At 62.3% G+C, this 18,976-nt stretch overlaps 1 protein-coding gene across 2 annotated transcripts; it reads right to left on the reverse strand.

Moving 5' to 3' along the window:
- Positions 1–8,196: 8,196 nt before the first annotated feature.
- On the reverse strand, positions 8,197–13,064 carry KCTD21 (potassium channel tetramerization domain containing 21). Of its 2 annotated transcripts, none has more exons than XM_056115840.1 (2): positions 13,044–13,064; positions 8,197–9,981 (listed from the first exon to the last, which is right to left on the reverse strand). In XM_056115840.1, exon 2 carries the CDS (start codon positions 9,949–9,951, stop codon positions 9,169–9,171), a length of 783 nt encoding a protein of 260 aa, XP_055971815.1. In that variant the 5' UTR covers positions 9,952–9,981; positions 13,044–13,064; the 3' UTR covers positions 8,197–9,168. The 2 variants fall into 2 exon arrangements, with proteins under 2 accessions (XP_055971815.1, XP_055971816.1); XM_056115841.1 differs by lacking the exon at positions 13,044–13,064 and adding an exon at positions 12,178–12,198.
- Positions 13,065–18,976: the final 5,912 nt, after the last annotated feature.

Raw genomic sequence — 18,976 nt, forward strand, 5'->3', positions numbered from 1 at the left:
CCCAGTCTGTCCAACAATCTCCACCTGCCCTTAAAGATACAAATCACGGGGAGCTGGAGCGCTTGTACAGCATGGAGGGCATTTGCCTGGTACACAGCTGACCCGGGTTCCTCTCTGGGGAGAGTTGCTCAGCAGTGGACAAACCTGGGGAGCCTCAGAGGGGTGAGAGCAGCCAGTGCCCTTCATGGCAGTGTTTATTTGTCACGTGTCACCAAGTCTGACTAAGGTAGACACTGCCTCCTGATTCCCACCAGCTCATCTTTCCGAGGTTGCTCCTGCCCTGAGCATCGTGGCTGACCCCCGAGCCTGGGCTCAAGTTCATCCCTAGCCTTGGAAGGTCATACAGAATCTTGGCACCCTGTGGAGTGACCGATCATTGGCTGGCAACAGCTGCCTGGCATTGGTCTAAGTCTTCATAGGCAGGAGGCCGTGAACTCTGCACAGAACCCTGGCAGGGGGCCTCGTTAGCACCTCCTGAGGTAGAAGTGGTCAGATGAAGAAATTCACCCATGGGCCAGGGAAATCCTACAGTGGGGAGGGCGCTTGTCTTGCCTGTAGCCAACCCAGGTTCCAGGTTCGATCCACCCCACCACCAGGAGTGATCCCTGAACACCGAACCAGGAGTAAGCCCTGAGCACTGCTGGATGTGGGGGGAAAAAAAAAGAATTTAGGCTCAGAGATAGGAAATGCTTTGCCCAAGGTCACCTCGTCGGCATGTTCTGGGAGAGCCTGGCCTTGAGGCCCAGAGATTTGTCCAGACCCGGAACCACGCCAGCCTCCAGGGCCTCTGTGACAGAGCCGTCTTCCTCCTCCAGTTCTGCTGGGACACAGTTTCCCCAGTCTGTCCAACAACCTCCACCTGCCCTTAAAGATACAAACACGGGAGCTAGAGCACTCGTACAGCACGGAGGGCACTTGCCTGGTACACAGCTGACCCGGGTTCCATCCCTGGAGCCCTGTATGGTCCCCTGAGCCCATCAAGAGTGATTCTTGAAAACAGAGCCAGGAGTCAGCCCTGAGCACTGGCAGGTGTGACCCCCAAAACAAAACAAGACGCAAACTAGCGTCTGCCTCACTCCAGGAAGGCGGTTGCTGCCTCCCAAATGCTCTGCCTCCAGCACCCACTCTCTGCGCTGGTATCTGGGGACCTCAGCTCCGGCCTCTGAGTGCAGGACTCTTTGTTTATGTGTGCTGAATGAGTAACTGGCCTCGCCGTTTGACACACAAGGAGCAAAGGAGCAGCAGAGAGGTGGTATCCCAGGGCAGGGGGAGTCGGTCTCCCATCCGGCCCTGGCCTCCTCGTTTGCCTTGCAAACATCTTCAAGGCATCTTCGTCCTTCCCTCACTCCAGACTGTGTCTCAGTGGGGACTTCTTTAAAAGGACCGGTTTGAGCATTACATTTTGGCAAGTCTTGCTGGGAGTCACAAGCCGGGAGGGGGAAAAAAAAAAAACCAGACAAACAACCCTGGCAGGCATTTTGCTGACCTAGTCCTCAAAAACAAGGGAACAAAACACTCCCAGCCCCAGCCGGGCAGCTGGCCAGCAGGGTGCCCAGTCAGCTGGGATGGAGGTCACCCAAGGGATCCTCCTCCCATCTGCGTAATCCGATGGGGCCAGCCCAAGAGGAAACACTTTCCTGTTTTCCTGTTTGGCTCTTCTTTCAGGCAAAGCAAGCTGAAAGTTTCTTTGTAGTTTTCACAAGGCCCTGGAAGCATCCAGTTGTAAACAAACTCTGGGCACCCCGACCCCCACCCCAAGGATCCCAATCTCCCGGCTCCGTCCCCCTCTCAGGACCCCATGAGTTGAACATGCCTCAGTGAGTCTCCTGGAGAAAGAGCTGATGTCCAAGAACCAGAGTTGGAAGAGGATGAGCTGAGGGGAAACGCCGAAGTTCTTCATTATCAGCACAAGGCTTTGCTCCAAGACCACTTAGGGGAAGCACCGGCCTTTGGGATGCAGACCACAGCATTCGCGCTGGGCCAGGGAGTTCAGGGACTAGCCCTCACCCCACCCCCCGTCCCCGCTCAGCAACGGAGGGTGTGGCACGGACTCTGCCTCCCCACAGACTCCTGTTTGGGGACAGGGAGAGAGTTCAGGGAGTTCAGGGCTCAGGGAATCTTCCTTGTTTTGTTTTGGCATGGTTTGGGACTCACCCAGCAGTGCTCAGGGCTCCTCTCAGCTCTGTGCCCCAAAGACCATGTGATGATGGGGATTGAACTGGCATTACAAGGTGACCTAGGGAGACAGCAGGGGTAAAAGCAAAGCAGGACACCCTTAGGACTAGGGACAAGGATGCCCCGGAAGGATCCAGAAACATATTTCATTCAGACGCTATAGATATGCACCCTCTTCAGCTGCTAAAAGAAAATGTTGAACGGTTCAAGGCTAACCGCAGGAACATCTGGCTTTTGTACTCAAGATGTGCTTGCTTGCTGGTTTTAGCTGGTGAAAAACAGTCGATTGATGTTGCCAGACAGGATGTGATAAAAAAAAAAAAAGCTCAATAACCTTGCCTGGACCTTGGCACGGGCTGGTCATCAGAGGACCCTGGCACGGGCCGGTCACCAGGTTTCGACCCTTATTCCCAGCTGGGCAGTCCCTGCAGGCTAATAAAGGCCCTTCAATTCGGCAGAAAAGCGTGATGATTTCTTGGGTGACTCACCACAGTGCTGGCATTGATCAATGTGTGCAAGGGTCTTCACTCCGCACACTCCCTCCAGCACCCGAAAGAAAGTGGGTGCTTGTTTTTGATTTTTTCCCCCTCGAGGGCCAGGGTAATGACAGGGGAATCTTGCATTGAGCCATCCGGCCCTATTGTCTGAGAAATCCTGGGGTATGGCCTTCAAGCCTTTGGATATCACTTAGAAGGGCCCTTTCCCACCAGCAATTATGTTTCTCTCATCTGTCCACTCCGTGACTTTGACCAAATCACTCACCCTCACTGAGCCTCAGTTTCCCCATCTGTAAAATGGGTTCCCATACTTGTGAGATCTGAAATGCAGTCAGGCCAGCACAGAGCCAGACAACTCACAGAGAGCCTAACTGATAGTGGCTGCCTTTATTTGCACGTGATGTTCTTTGTGGCTGGGAAGCCTTGGAAACTTCGACCCATTCCTCAATACCCCTCATCAAGGTCTCCGCCTCCGTGAGGCGTGCTTGCCCAGGCCCGTGCTCGCCATTCTCCCTCCCCCACTCTCTTCTCTCCCGCTAGTGGAGAAGGGATTTTCACTTGTAGAAATCATGTGTCTCCAAACGTGATAGCCTCTCAGTGTCTGTATTGCAAACCAAATTGCCCCAAAGTAGAGAGAGAGAGAGAGAGTATGGGAGAAATTGTCTGCCACAGAGGCAGGGGGAGGGTTGGGAAGGGGGGTTACTGTCACTGTACTCCCGTTGTTCATCAATTTGCTCTAGCGGCCCAGTAACGTCTCCATTGTGACAATTGTTACTGTGTCTGGCATATCAAATACGTCATGGGTAGCATGCCAGGGTTTGCCGTGCGGGCGAGATACTCTCGGTAGCTTGCCGGGCTCTCCGAGAGGGGCGGAGGAATCGAACTCGGGTTGACCATGTTGGCCCCTTGCAAGGCAAATGCCCTACCTGCTGTGCTATCGTTCCAGTCCTGTAAAAATAACCTGCAATTTCTTTTGCCTTCAAATGATTGTTTTGAGAGGGCCAGAGAGATAGTAAGGCTGTTTGACAATGGGCACTGGTGGAGGGATGGGTGTTCGATCATCGCATGACTGAAACTCAAACATGAAGGCTTTGTAACTATATCTCACGGTGATTCAAGAAAAAAAAAAAGAAATCACGTGTCTCTTGGCCTTTCTTTGCTGTGCCTTTCTTTGCTGTGGGCAATGCCAGCTGAGCGGAGGGTTCGGGTCAGCACCCCAGAGCTGACCCAGCCCACTCCACCAGGTCAGCTCAGAAACCCTGGGTCTGGAGAGAGTGCGCAGTGGGCAGGACCTTGGATTCAACCCTGGCATCCCCTCAGCCCTGGAGGGCAGAGCCAGGAGTAAGCCCTGAGCACCGCCAGGCCAGGGTTGGCCCCAAAACAAAACAACACGGAAATCCTGGGAGACTGGAAAAGGGCCACGTCACAGGGCTGGTCCTGCGTCGCTCGGGAGGAGCGATGACTGTATCACATTCCAGTATTTTCTAGAACAAAGGCTCCCGTGCTGAGCCGCTCGGCCATTCTGGGCCGATCCTGGGCCGATCGTGTTTGAGATTCTGGGCTTGCACTAGCCGTGGGCTCCCGTCTTTAGTGCTGGTGTTTGAGCCCCCCCTGGTCTGTGCTCAGGGCTTCAAACTGCCGCTGAGCTTGGGGACCAACGCTGGGGGCGGGGGGACGGGGGAGCCTGTGTGGTGCTGCGTGCCAGGCCAGCGCCTTCACCCGGGCCTCCAGGCCCCTGTGCTCACACCGTATCTCTGTCACATCCCGGCTTCACTCCCTTGCGTCACTGGGCCTCTGCGGCCCGGCATGTCTTCACTTAGGAAGGGGTGTAAGGCTGGGGGAGCGAAACAGCCCGGGGTCACCCCTGCAGGCCTGGCCATGAGAGCTGTTATTTGCACTGGATATTTGGTGGTGGGGGGGGGTGGGAGGCGGTGATCCCTCCCAAGGGGGACTTAAGAGGCCTGGGGGCGGCTCTGATGTTGGGATCTGGCTGACGGGACCATCAGTTTCAGTGCTTGGGCCACCCATGGACCCTGGGTTGGGGAGACTCAGGGATCCCCAATCCCCAGCAGTGTTCAAGGACCTTCAGCCTATGCTCGGAAAAGCTCAAGAGGCCATGGGGTGTCAGGGATGGATCCCAGGTCAGAGGTGCACGCGTGCGCGCGCGCGCGCGCGCGCGCACACACACACACACACACACACACACACACACACACACACACCTACCTCTCTGACCGCTCCACATTCTTTCTTTGGAACTGAATGTTCCAGTCTATGCTCAGAAAAGCTCAAGAGGCCATGGGGTGTCACGGATGGACTCCAGGTCAGAGGTGCACGTGCACACACACACACACACACACACACACACACACACACCCCTACCTCTCTGACCGCTCCACATTCTTTCTTTGGAACTGGATGTTCCAGTCTATGCTCAGAAAAGCTCAAGAGGCCATGGGGTGTCACGGATAGACCCCAGGTCAGAGGTGCACGCACACACACACACACACACACACACACACACACACACACACACACCCCATACCTCTCTGACCGCTCCATTCTTTCTCTGAAAGTGGATGTTTTTAAAATAACTCTGGGAGTTCATGCAGTGCTGGGGTGGGGGGGGTTGTCACACCTGGTCTCAGCACGTGACTCCACTCCCCCTGCTCGCCGTGGCCGCGGGAGAGAGCAGACGCCGTGCGCATCAGCCTCGTCCTGCTCTCAGAGCCGCTGAACTCGGAGAATCATGGGGGAGGCCAGGGCGTGCGTGTCCCGGGTCCGAGCCCAGACGTGCCGCAGCACCGCCCACCTCAGACTGGCTGTGGCTCGCGTGGGCCCTGCAGGCACGGGACGCCGAGCGCGTGTGGAGCAGCAGCTGGTGGCTGGGATGGTTTGGACTGACGAGCCAGGGTCCAGCCCCAAGTAGCACCTCTGCCGGTTCCCTCGTGGAAACGCTGGCTGGGTGGCCAGAAATTGCTGGGAATGGCCTTTGGGGACCTTAAGTTGCTTGAAACGCACCCCTGCCACCCACCACCCATTAAAAAATAAAAACCCTAACCTAAACTTAAGACCCCATAAAGGGCCTTGCTGGAAAAACTCCCAGAGGACAGGAAGGCATGTGCACCCAGGACGCTCAGGCAGTTTTGGGTGTACACGGGCACCTGAAGGCTCCGGGCCCGCAGGACCAGCACAGCCCACCCCCACCTGGCACACGTGAGGCTGAGCGGAGCCCTGGCAGTGCAGTGGGGCTGAACCCGGGTTTCTCCACAGCAGGAGTGATGGGCGGGACTGTGGACAGGCCTTCCCCCGGCACAGGCAGTGTGGAGCAGAGCTCCTGCAGGGCTTGAAGGGGAGCAGGCGCTCCCAGAGAGGGTGGCCGCACCTCCCCCAGCTTGGAGGCCTCCTCCTCCGGGCTGGCAACCGGGGTTGCTCTGCTCTGTGTGAAAGGAAAGCAGGGGTGTGAGGGGTCTCGGCCACCTTGGGGGGTCGCACAGGGAGTGCTGACGAGGCGGAGCTTGTGGTGTGCTTGCAGAGTTGAGCAGCTGGCGGGGGTCCCGGGAGGGCAGCGTCCACGCACATCTGCCTTTCTCTCGAGCGGGACAGGACCCCTGGCGCCGAGCCAGAATGCTGGGGGTGGGGCAGCAGCCCGGCAGTGGGGGTGGGCAGGCCAGGGAAGCTGGACACGCCTGGCTGTTGGGTTGGGAGGCCTCCCAGGGGCTGTGGGCTGCCCTGGGACCCTTGGCTTCCCCTCAGCTCTCTAGGGGCCCGAGCTGGGGCTGGCAGGTGCCACACTGCTCTCGGCTTGGTGCTAAGGCAAAGGCCCTCAAGGAGCTTCCAGGCCGTGGCTTCTTCCGCCGGGCTGGCAACCGGGGTTGCTCTCCTCTGTGTGATAGTCCGAGATGCCGCGGGCCCCAGGCAGAGGCAGGTGGCCAGTGTGGTGTGCAGACGCTGCAGCTTCGGAAGCTGGGCCGCTGCTCTGGCCACGGGGGTCCAAAAGGACAGTGACTGGGGGCTGGCCTCGTCCGACCTGCTGGCAGTGCGGGGGAGGGGCGTGCAGGAACACGGGCCGTGCCTCAGGCCACAGCCGTGAACAGTGCCGAGTGGCCACATCCTGGCCTGCGGGGCTCCATGGGCGTGGACATGGGGAAGACTGGACACCTCCGGGCAGGGAGGAAGGCCGGGGTGTCCGGGCCCCGGGTCCGGCTGCCCCTATGCTGGGCCCTGTTCAGGCTCTCGCGCACACGGACAGCAGGAACAGGCCTTGGCGGGGCCAAACGGTGCCCAGTGGGTGTGTGGGCGGCTGGGCCAGCCTCTCCCAGGACGCGCATAGCAGGGCTCCGCAGCCTCTCGTGGGCCCACCTGCCTGGCGTCTGCCGGCTCCCGGCTGTGCTGCTCTTCTAGCTCAGTCTGCCCGGGTCCACTCGACCCCGATGGCCCAGCATGGCCACCGGGAAATCCCAAGGATGGAGCCCCTCAAGAGTTTTCATCACTGTTGGTTGGGGGGCCACACGCTGGTGTGTTGGGGCTCCAGGGACCACGTGTGGTGCCAGGGATTGAACCCGAGTCAGCCTGAACCCACTGGGCTTGGGGCCACGTGGGCCCCGCACAAACCCCCAGGTCTCCCTACAGCGAGCATCTGAGCCCAGCGGGAAACCCGCGCTGGGGCCACCATGGGGAGAAAGGCGCGGGCAGGAGAGCACAGTGGCTCACGCAGAGGGGCACACGTCAGGCTGGCGCTGGGGCCACGGTTCCCTCCCTCCTCCCCACCCACAAAGAAGCCAGACAAGGAAACCACCAAACATCCATCCTGGATGCTGTATTCTCGAGGCCAGATGGTGCCTGGGCCCACACCAGCCCTATGAGGTAGGTAAGTTCTGTGTCACGGTTAGAACCCATTTCACAGATGAAGAGGCGGCGGCTTGGCTGGGGCCTGCCAGGGTCCCAGGGTGCAGAGAGGCTCCACAACCCCCCCGACCCTCGCCCTCTCTCTCTCTCTTCACAGTCAAGTCGCTGGGCTGAAGCATCAAGCAACCAAGCAGCCTGGGGAAGAGGAGGTGAGGGCAGGGGTGAGGCCGACAGTGGCCTCCACTCGCTCACTGCCCCACCCAGTCCCTGCGGGGCTCTCTGGGGACTTGGGACCCCCGGGTGCTCCTGGAGGGGGTGGACCCCAGCACACAGGCTCCCGCACCCCCTTCCTCGGCTCTCCCCCGGGGGGCTCCATGTCACTTGGCTTTGCCTGAGCCAAAGGGGCGACTCCAGAGGCGAATCATCACGCGCAGTTCGGGGGTGCTGCACGGCTCATCGCCCAGGGGGTGGTACCGGTGCCCTTGGCTCTGACCCTGGGCAGATCTACGGGCGGGCGAGGACTGAGAAAAGCCACTGGGGAAAGTCCCGGAGCAGCATCCAAGAGGCTGCACGCTTGTTCTGAGGACAACGGGTGCTTCAGCCACCCCCGCCTCCTCGCTGCCCACCGAGTCCCTGCCAGAAGAGGGTGCCGGAGGCAGAGCCTGGGGGAGTGAGCACGGGGCGGGCAGGGGTGGGGGGTGGGGGCGGGTCACTGACTCTGTGGCCGAATGACAGGGGCCAACTCTGCTTTGGAGAGTGGCCTCCACAGCGGACACTGAGCTCTGCGTGAGAGCACTGCAGAAGGAGCCAGCTCCCGCGTAAGAAACTTCTTTCCCCTGTGTGTGTGGGGGGAGGGCTGGGGGCCACACCCGGCAGAGCTCAGGCCTTGTTCCTGGCTCTGGGGTCACTCCCGATGGGGCGCAGGGGACGCTATGAGGAGCTGGGGATCAAAGCCAGCTCGGCTGTGGACAATACAAGCTCCTTGCCCCGTACTATCTGCCTGGCCCAGAAAGAACTTTCCAGCAGCCAGTGGCTGGCCTGGAAAACAACCTGCTTCTGGCGGGCAGAGGCGAGTGCAGCGGGCGGAGGCCGGGGCTGGGCGGGGCGGGGCGGGGAAGGCCACGTGAGACTGTCCGACGGTGTCTACCCTGAGAGTTTCGAATCTACTGGTGGGAAACCACCACGGTCAAGGGCACAGAATGACCTGAGGCGGGTCCCCAGGGTCATCCGCTACGCTGGGCCTCGCTGACCGAGTTTTCGCAGGGATGGGGGCTGCTTCCAGAGCCAGGAGCCCCTCAAACGGCAACCCTCTGTCTGAGCCCTGGGCCTGACTCCAAGCTCCTCCTGGCCGGGAGGAAAGTGCACTTCACAGCCGGGCCCTGGGCAGGGCCGTCTGGGAGACCTGGGAGAAGCTTCCTGCCCTCACCCCAACCCTCTCCTGCAGGGGGCCCGGGGGACAGGGACGAGCCCCCTGGAGGAATCCCTGCCAATATTCCAGCCCAGCCGCCTCCACCCCGACTTGTCCCAGCTCCATCCCCAGCTCGAAGGGGCCAGAGCAAAGGCGACACTGGTCAGAGGCAGGTCGGGTCCCATCTGGTTGTGCAGGTGCCAGTGGCGGCGGCGGCCGTGAGCCCCTCTGCGGCGCCCCCTACCGGTACCGGATCAAGCGGATGATCTTATTGTTCATGAAGTCCAGGGCGTGCGGGTAGGACGAGTCGAGGCAGAAGCCGTCGCTCAGCGCGATCTTCAGCACCTCCTCCATGAATACCTGGAAGCTGTTGATCTGCTTGTTGGCCGGCACCACCCAGAGCCGCTTGAGGTTCTGCTTGGTGTACTCCTCCTCGGGGAGCCCCTCCACGTGGGCCACCCAGTCCAGCGTCAGGTGGTTGGGGTCGTGCAGCTGGCTGGCGATGGACGAGAGGTTGCCGTTGCAGCAGTAGAAGAGCCGGGAGCCCAGGAGCTTGAGGAAGAGGCAGGAGGTGCTGAAGATGTTGGCGTTGAAGACCTCCATGCTGGAGGAGGACAGGCTGTAGATCTGCGGGGCCTCGCGCACCGTGAAGTGCACCGTCTGCGCCCGCTGCGTCAGCATGATGTTGAGCATGGCGTTCTTCTCCGCCTTGGACAGCTCCACCTCCTTCTCCTGCAGGGCGGCGATCAGGGGCTGCACCTGGTAGAAGTCGGCCTCGCGCCGCAGCAGCCCCATCTCCTGGAAGTCCTCGGGCAGGTCCAGGTGCGAGGTGCGCAGGAAGTTGAGGATGTGGCGGAAGACCTTGCCATCCCGGTCGATGAAGCAGTGGCCCTGGCTGTCGCGCTTGGTGGGCATCTTCCCGCTGAACATGGCACCCAGCATGGAGTCGGGGAAGCTGGTGAGGGTGGCCAGGGACGTGGTGTACAGCTTCCCCCCGACGTTCAGCGTGATGGGGTCGGACATGGCAGGGGGCTGGCGGGCCCGGCAGGAGCCCTAGAGACGGGGGAGGGGGGAGGGAGAGACCACCGTTACCTGGCTGCATCTGCTGCCTGGCCCAGGACTCCGAAGCCTCGAGGTCCCGGTAGGCGCAACCGGCCGCCTTCTCGGTGTGTCCGGGCGTGGTGGAAAGGACACGGGCGCACTCTGGGGTCCCTTTCATAAGGACGCTCAGGCTCGTGCCCAGGCACCCTGTACGGTGTCTCTGGCCTCCCGATTCCACTCTGATGGCAGTAACAGGTGACGGCCTCTGTTCTGTCCGTGAAAGCTGCCAAGCAACTGCCCTCCTGGACCCGGCCCTGGGATGAGCCCCAGGGGGGTGGTGCCCTGGCCAGTCCTGGATACACGCACAGTGACCTGACCCCTTCTCCCCACCCCCCACCCCGGCACACAGGCTGCCACGCTTCAGCCCCTGTGCCTCATCAGAGCCCCGCGGTGCCAGGCTCACATCCAGGACGGCCATGTCCGGTGGTGGCCAAGGGCCACGGGGAGTACCGAGGACATGGGGGGGCACCACTGTCCACAGGGGACACTGAGGGCCACAGGGGACACTGAGGGTTGGCCCCATCACAGTGTCCCTCTGAAGGCCCCCACCCCATGAGGGAATGTGCTGCTGGGAGCCTGACCCTCCCCCCCCCCCCCGGCTGCATGAATGGGGGCCAAGTGCAGAAACGCGACCTCCGGACCTCCACCCCACTTCACACCACCTGTGAAAAATGACCTCCAGAGCGTCCTAAGCCCTACCCCCCAGGGCCTGCTGGGGCAGAGCTGAGGCCACTGGAGAGACAGCCTGGTCCCCATCAGGAGCTAGGTCCTGAGCACTGCCAGATGTGGCCCCCCCCAAAAAAACAAGAATTGTCTTCTGAAATGCCCACCCCACTGAGTCATGGAACACCGCTCAGGACCTGACTGACAGTTTGAGGGGCCAAGGCTCCCACTATCTGCGGTTCCAGGGTCTGGAGTGATAGTACAGCAGGTACGGTGCTTGCCTTGCATGCGGCCAACCTGGGTTCAATCCCCGGCACCCCACAGGGTCCCCCTGAGCACCACCACGAGTGATTCCTGAGCCCAGAGCACCACTGCCTGTGGCCCCAAAACAAAACCAAAATGTGTGTTTCCAAGTTTGGACCCCGGTTCCCCAGGCACCAAGGGCGACAGCCGGTGGTGACCCCATGGAGAGGAAGGGAAACCTGTGAGGCCCTTCAGGAGAGGACAACCCCTTCAGGGGACAGAGCTCCCGTCAGGCCCCGAGCACACTCACAGGAGCTCACTCGGGCTCTGACGGCGGAGGGGAGCATGCAGGGCTGGCCCGGTGTCTGCCTCAGTCTCCTCCCTACCAGGGCCGGCCAGAGTGCCCCCCTTCTGCTGTCCGCTGGTGGCAGAGGAGGGGATGCAGAAATTCCTTCCTGGTATCTTCCCAAAAAGGGAGGTTTCTCACCCGCTCAGGAAGTGCAGAGAGAAACCCTGGAGACACTCTCCGGAACTCTCCCGGATGGAAACCTATGCACCTCCACTGCGACTGCAGACAACATGGGCTGGCATCTGGTTTGATCCCCCCGCACCAAGCCAGAATTGGGCCCTGAATACCCCCAAACCTGGGGTTCCAGCCACATGGGGGGGCCGGGGGGGTCACAGACACGGAAGGGACACAGCGCCAAGAAGGGATGCTCCGGGGTGAAGAGCAGCTCAGAGCCTGCAGCACCCTGCGGGGACCCACCCACTGCTCCCCCCGCCCTCTGCTCAGCAGAGGTCACTCCAGCCCCATTTACCTAGTTCTGCTCTCTAGGGAGCCCACACACTTGCGTGACCTCTCCTGGGGGAGAAGGGTTTCCCAGACCCGGGATACACGTGAGCCGCACAGCAGGACATGGCCTGGAAAGGGAGCCTGGAGGGCAGAGAGCATGAGAACCAGACCCCTCATCTGGCTCAGGTGACAACCGCCACCACCTCACCTTGCAGGGGAGTCCCTGCATCCACCTGGCTCACCCCAGACACAAGCACCCCACCACAAATGATCCATTGCTTCTTGTGGGGGGGAGGGTCACACAACCCGGCTTACTCCCAGCTCTGTGCTCAGGGATCACTCCTGGCGGGGCTCAGGGGAGCCTATGGGTGCTGGGGGGTGGCCTTGGGGCCAGCTGTGCTCTCCCTGCTGCCCCATCTCTGCAACACTCCACTTGAACCCACGCTCACCGGCGGCCAGCCAGGATCTGGAGGAAGGCTTCCACACCCGTGTCCCGCTTGCAGTCTCCGAGAGCCAGGGCAGCTGGCTGCCTGGCAGGCAGAGTGGGTGAGCAAGCGGGTCCCATCACCCGGAGAAAGGCAGGCAGGACTTGGAAACTCCTTCCTGGGTGGGGTGTGTGTGTGTGTGTGGGGGGGGGGGTGGTTGCCAGGCGAGCTCAGGAGGCGGCGGAGGACCCCTCTGCGGAGACCTGCTCAACCTGGCCAGCCGGCTGGGTTGGGGACACTCTCAGGGCCTGACCTGGGGCGGGGTGGGGGGTGCGCTGGGCAGGCAGGGCAGCACCCCCCCCCCCCCGACCCCGAGCTCGAGCCCGAACGTGCATTCCTTCCCTGGCACCGGGACCCCCTTTCCGGCAGTGCCAGGGGGCGGGGGCCACGTCGCCCGCCCGGGGGGGTCCCGAGCGGTCCCTTCCCCACCCGCCGCGGACACAGGACACAGCAGGTGCTCGGGGAGAGCCGCGGGCGCTGCTCAAGCGCGGGGTCACGTGGGCGCGGGCGGCGGCTGCGGACGGTCACGCGCCAGCCCCAGCGGCCCGGGCCCGGCGCTGGGGGGGCGGCGCCCCAGGAAGGGTGGGGGAGGGGGCGTCAGGCCCAAGACGGGCAGCAGCAGCACGCCGGCAAAGGGCGATGCCCGGGCCCCGCTCCCGCGCAGCCTCCCCTGCTGCAGACCCGGGGCCCAGCACCTGCCGCCGCGTCCCCCGCCGGCCTCGGCCCGCGCCCCCCGCCCCCCGCCCCCCGCCCCGCCAGCACAGAGGCGAAGGGCGAGGCCGGCAGGCTGAGCGGGCTCCCCGGCTGCCCCCCGGCCGCGCCGCACCCACCTCCGGCCCTCGCTCGCTGCTCTGCAGCCTCCCGCCGCGGGCGGCCAGCGCGGCTCTGCCCAGGGGGCGGGGGCGGGGCCCGGAGCCCAGCCCGGGGGCGGGGCGGCCGCGGCCCGCGCGCGGCACTCTGGGACTTGTAGTCCTCCCGGGCCGCTCTCCCCGGCTCCGCGCGCCCGCCGTGAACTACATCTCCCAGGAGGCACTTGGCGGAGCAGTGCGGGGGGGCCCCGCCCCGCCCCCCATCCCCCCCCCCCCGCCGGCGCTCGGGCCAGCTGCCCTTAAAGGGGCCGCCGCGGAGTGGCCGGCCGGCCGTGCGCGGGGTGGACCGCGCTCCGACTCCGCCCTGTTTCCCCGCACTCCGTCCCACCCCAGCCTCCATCCCCGCGTCCTCCCGCGGCCGGGCGGCGGCTGCGCGGCGGGCTGGACACGGGGCTGGACTTTTCCACCGCGCAGCATCCCTGACGTCGGGGACCCGGCGGAGGGCGGCCGCGATCGGGGTATTCGCGGAGGACTCGCCCTCCCGAGCTAGCCTCGGCGGGGGTCTGCACCAGCTGCACCGCTCCCCAGCAAGGGCTCTCTGGGGGTCCGCAGGTAAGCGGCGGGGGGTCGCGGGCGTGGGGGGCGTGTGCGCGCCGCGCCTACAGAGCCGGGACCGCGCGCCAGGGTCTCGCCCCCGGCTCCGATCCGGGAGGCGGAGGGCTGGGTGCATCAGGGGGCCTCGTTGTGTGACCTTGGGTGGGTGGCTGACCCCCTCTGGGCCTCGCTGTGTGACCTTGGATGAGTGGCTGACCCTCTCTGGGCCGCAGCCTCCTCCAGCGGTTGTGTAAGGAGGAGGTCCCACCTCACCCCACCCCTCCCCGCCCTTGGGCGAGCACAACGCCCCAGGGGTCCTGAAAGTCCGCCCCAGCCTGGGCTGCCCGCAGCTGCCCTGGTACCACCAGAGGAAGGGGTGGGGCTAGTTGTGGCCCAGACAGGGGTGGAGTCGCGCCAGGAGGCTGCCACCGCTCGCGGTGCTGCTGCTGCTGCTAGAACATCCTTGCGCAGACGCCCCCTCCCCTCCCACCCCCCCACCAGGAGCGCCTGGGCAAACCCGAGACCCCTCATGGTCTCCTTCCCCCGCGGTGGTCTTGGAAAGGGCCGGGGGGGGGGGGGGGGGGGCTCCAGCCTCATCCCTGCTGCTCCTCAGTGGGAGAGCACTTTTCTTTCATTCTGCCTGTTTGGGGGTCAGACCCGCAGGCAGGCCAGCGGCTGCAAGCTGAGACAGAGAGATGGGCACTGCAGGCTGAGTCCTGGGGGCCACACCTGCAGGGGACTCAGGTGTCAGGAGGAGGAAGGATGTTAGAGAGCAGCTCTGGGTACCTGGAGATCACCCGCCCCTCCCCCCGCCCCCCCTTCCAGCCTTTTCTCTGCCTGGGGGTCCCCACCGCTTTGGACCTGTCCCGGTGAGAACGTGTTGCTCCTTGTAGCAGTGCTTGTTCAAGTCTTTTTGAGAATGGCCACGGCCTCGGTGCCCTTCTCCTGGCTCGTGACCTCTCTGGAGTCTTCCTTTCCTGATGCTGAGACCCTCAGGGACAGGGGCATGCAGGGCTGAGCTGGGCAGAGGGGTCAGTGCAGGGGCTGCCGCCTGTTCCGCTGGCCCGGTGCTGGGCTGGCCATAGGGCTCTGCCGTGGCCCCGCACCTCTTTCCTGTCCAGGCAGCTGTGGACTGGGGGGAGGGGGTGAGCCGGAGGGGAGCATGGGGCCCTGGGGAGGCTGGGCCTCTCGCGTCATGGATTGCCAGAGACTGGAAGTGGGGGGATATGCAACTGTGCATTGAGGGGGTCTGCCCGTTTGCCCTTCGCCTGGAGAGGGCACCACGCCCAGGGGCCTCTAGGCTCATCGCCGCCGTAGGGCCCGGCTGTGTCTGCCGCTGGGGTGGGGTTCACCGAGCACGGCAGCTGGGCTTTGCTGGAGGTGGGGGGAGGCGAGAGACCAGGAGGGAGGAAGCAGCCTGGGCAGGGGTGGGGTGTTGGTCCCCTCTCAGCACTGGGTGATGTCGGGTCAGAGGTGAACCAGCGGGACCGAGGACTGTCCCTCCAAAGCGGCAGCAGGGAGGGTCCCTAAGGGGGACACAAAGAGCCCAGGAGGTTCATGATTCTTACTGTACTGTGTGACTGTCTGGGTGTGGCTGTCATGCAGGACCCTGCAGAGAAGACTCCGGGCGGCAGTAGGGGCTGACGGGCAGACGGGTGCACGCTGGTGTCCTTTGGGGGTGAGGTGGCTCAGGGGGGTGAGAGGGCATGAGTTCTGCAGGTGGGGGTAGTCTGAAGCCTGAACTCTCTTCTCAGTGCTCGAGAGGGGGCCGGGACAGGGAGAAGCAGGCACTTCCCGGGCTGGCTCGAGGCAGCTTCGGGAAGGCAGGGTCCGAGTGAGTGCTGGGCTAAGGGGGAGGGGATGGTATGAGCTCAGACAGGGACCCCTTCCCTCCAGGGCTCTGTGTGTCTCGGTGACACCTGTCCCAGGAACACACTCGGGACTGCCCTAATGCACAGCACTCTGTTCACTTATTCATTCATTCCCATGTGCATGTGTCAGAGCCATGTTGGGCAGAGCTGGGGATCAGAGCTGGGCCTCCAGCCATCTCCCTGTCCCTCATTAATTTTTCAAAATCAAAATATTGATGCGCCCTCAGTGGATAATAGTGTGGGAGCTTCCAGTGTAGAGGTTAAGAGTTGCACCGCCATTCCCGTTCTCACCGTCAGCCACCTTTCTTGTTCACGTTCTGAGGCTACATCGGGGATGCTCAGGGCTTGCTCCTGGCGCTGTGCTCAGGCATCACTCCTGGCGGTGCCCGGGGGGCTTTCTTGGGACCCTGAGAAGAAAGCCTGTACTTTCCCAGGGAACCACATTCCCAGCCCCTCTCCTCGCGTCTCCAAGTAGAGGTCTTTTTTTCCCCTTTGGATTTGGGGACACACTTGGAAGACCTCAGGGGCTGCTGCCCGAATGGTGCTGGGGGGTGTGAGGTGCTCCCAGTTGTGTGGAGGGGACCGCCTGGTGCTGGGCGTGGACCCCAGGCTGCTGGATGCCTGCCTAGAATGTCCAACAGAGCCTAGAGGGGTGTCCCCTCCCCAGGGAATAAGGCAGGTTCTATTCCCCCCGCGAGACACCCCTTTCCAAGGTCCCATCTCTTGTGCGGGACTTGGTCCTTTTGTTGTTGCTGTTGTTTAATTTTTTGTTTGTTTGGCTTGTTTGGCTTGGGGCCACACCCAGCCATGCTCAGGGCTTACTCCTGGCTCTGCAGGCAGGAATCACTCCGGGCCGGGGCTCCGGGTCCACAGGGGATGTCGGGATCAATCCTGGATGAGCGCTTACAAGGCAAATGCTCTCCCTCTGTGGCCCAGTGGGACCCTGTCCTGCTCCTTCATCCTGGCCCAGAGGGTCAAGCCCCTCAGTCCCTTTCTAAGACAGTGGGTTTGTCTTAGAAAGGACCACGGTGATAATCTTCAGATGGGGGGATGGGGACCAGCAGGGCGGGGCTGCTGCTGGCTCCGGAGGTCCAGAGCCCGTTTGGCCCAGCTGCACGGGGGCTGCCACTGGCCACTCCTTCATTGCCATGTGCACTAGCCCGGGCAGCTGTGTCCCTGTCTAACAGAGGGGGCAGGTGCTGGGTTCGCTCAAGGTCTCCCTGAAGCGAAGAGCTCTCTGTTTGTGCCTTGCTGGCTGCCTTCTGCAGCCCCAGGATCCCGCCCACCTGCCCCGCCCTCCCCCTGCACACAGCCATTGATCAAGCCACCGCCTGGGCTGCCGGCTGACTGACGCACTGTGGTCGGAAAGCTGAGGACTGGGCCACGGAGGAGGAGAGGGGCTGCAGGAAGACCCATGTCTCGGGCTCCTCACGATCTGCTAGACGCCGGCTCGGGGCGCTGTCCATAAGTCTGACCCTGCCACTGGTTTCATTCTTAGATTTTTGTTTTCACGGCTTTTAGCTACACCCTGGCTAAAATGCTCGGGGCTTACTCCTGGCTTGGCGCTCAGGGGTCACTCCTGGCATGTGGGGTGTTGGGTAAGGGGAGTGAGCGCCTTACCCCTGTACGATCTCTCAGCCCTGGGATGGAAGTTCCTAAGGTGAAGGACGTTCGCGTCTAAAGCCCTCACTAAGTGCCTTCCGCTTGCTTCCAGAGAAGCAGTGTGCATTTATGCATTCCGGGAGTGGGGAAACAGTCAGTTCGCTGTAAGGAAACCGTAGCTGTCACTCAGCGTCCAGGTGACTGAGGCAGCCAGGCTGGTGTTGGGACCTGGGTCCCCACTGCACGCCCACGACCCAGTGCAGGCCCCCCCTCGGGAGGTTGCAGGTGGGGATCCAACCCACCCGCCGGAGAGCAAGACACTGAAATATTCCTGGGCTTCCACTTCATATGAAAGCTTCATTGACACAACATTGCAGTCCACTGAGTGTCCACATGATAGTATTGTATCCTCCGAATAATGTGTAGATCCTAATTAAAAAAATCCTTTATTGCCAAAAAGCGAAGGCAATCTCTGAGTCTTCGGCGATTTGTGCTTTGGCTCCGTGCTGTCCGGGGTGGGTGGCAGCTGCAGGGAATCGAGCCTCCCTGGCATGTTCTTGAAATATGACGGTGACATTTGCAGCGGAGTTCATCTGCCCTCCGGGAAAGGTTTCTCTGGTGCCCGATGCCCCGTGACAGCGTTTGACCCAGGGCAGAATCTCTTTCAAAGCCGGGGTCAGCCCTCTGGAATGAAGAGGGCAGCTCCCTCAGCTCCGTTGCCGCCAGATGGGAACAGTTTTGTGGCCACCTCTGCGTCACACACAGCATGGTCATCACCAGGAGATTCTGTCTCATGAAAACACTTTCTCTGCTCCCCCGGGAGAACCGGCTCGTCCATCCCGGCTCACGTGCTGTCAGAGGAAGCCGGTCCCCTTGCTCCCAGCCACTTTGGATTCTGCCTCTCTGCTGTTCCCACCTCCACGGCGTCGAGTTCCCGAACAGCTGCACTCTGCCACACACGAGATCCCAGGCCACCAAGCATGAGAAAGTGCGAGAGACTGGGGGCACCAGAGGAGCACGTGGCATGGGGGAGGTGACACTGAGAGCTTCCCTTCCATGTGAGGGAGGATCCAAGCAGGACGAGCTGTGCTCTCCAGCTCTGCCGCACTCACTGGGTGCTGCCTGGCAAAGCCAGTCCCGGGCACTGCCCCGCACAGCTCACGGCCATGTGTGAGAGGCAGCGACTTCCATAACTAGGTCATTGCACTCAGCCATGCGGTCACGGAGCTGTGGGCATGGCCGAGGAGGGCCATGGGCTGAGAAGGGACAGTCTCCATAGGGCCTGGTACACAGTGGGAGTCCCTTCGTATCTGTGGGTCAGGGGCCACAGATATATTCTGGACCGCTTCAGGGGGAATTTCTCGCCGATCCTCATACCAGCAGCAGGTCTACAGATGCGTTTTCTGGTTGAGCCAGTTTGGGGGTAGCTACTGTTGTGCTTATAGTGTTCTGCCTAGTGGGGCAGTACTGAGAACCCAGTGTTGACCCTTCCTCCTCGCAGCTGAGAGCCAGCATGCACTCAGATGTCAGAGTGGGTGAGCTTGCCCCGAAGACTTCCAGGAAACTACCCCAGCACAGGAGCAGGGCAGAGAGAAAGGCGGGCGTCACTCTCCCCGGAACCAGGCAGCAGTGGCTCAGCGCTGTCTACTGAATCTGTTCGTTCAGCACATGCCTCCCGGGCGTCAGGGGCTGTGCCAGGTGCTGGGCAGACTGCAGAGAACAAAGGTGGCATGGTTTCTGCAGAGCTCCCTGAAGGAGGCTGGCTCCAGGCAGAGGAAGCTGGGAGAGGGTTAGCAGGAGTTTGACACAAACCGGGAGGTCAGGCAAGCACTGGGGGCCGCGTGGCAGGAGAGCCGCATGATCCCGGAGTGAGAGAGGCCGGGAGGT

The sequence above is a fragment of the Sorex fumeus genome, unplaced genomic scaffold (assembly GCF_029834395.1).
Source record: "Sorex fumeus unplaced genomic scaffold, SorFum_2.1 ptg000030l, whole genome shotgun sequence".
Taxonomy (NCBI): domain Eukaryota; kingdom Metazoa; phylum Chordata; class Mammalia; order Eulipotyphla; family Soricidae; genus Sorex; species Sorex fumeus.

Excerpts from the sequence above, each read along its gene's own strand:
- KCTD21 (XM_056115840.1), bottom strand. The coding sequence starts at position 9,951 with ATGTCCGACCCCATCACGCTGAACGTCGGGGGGAAGCTGTACACCACG.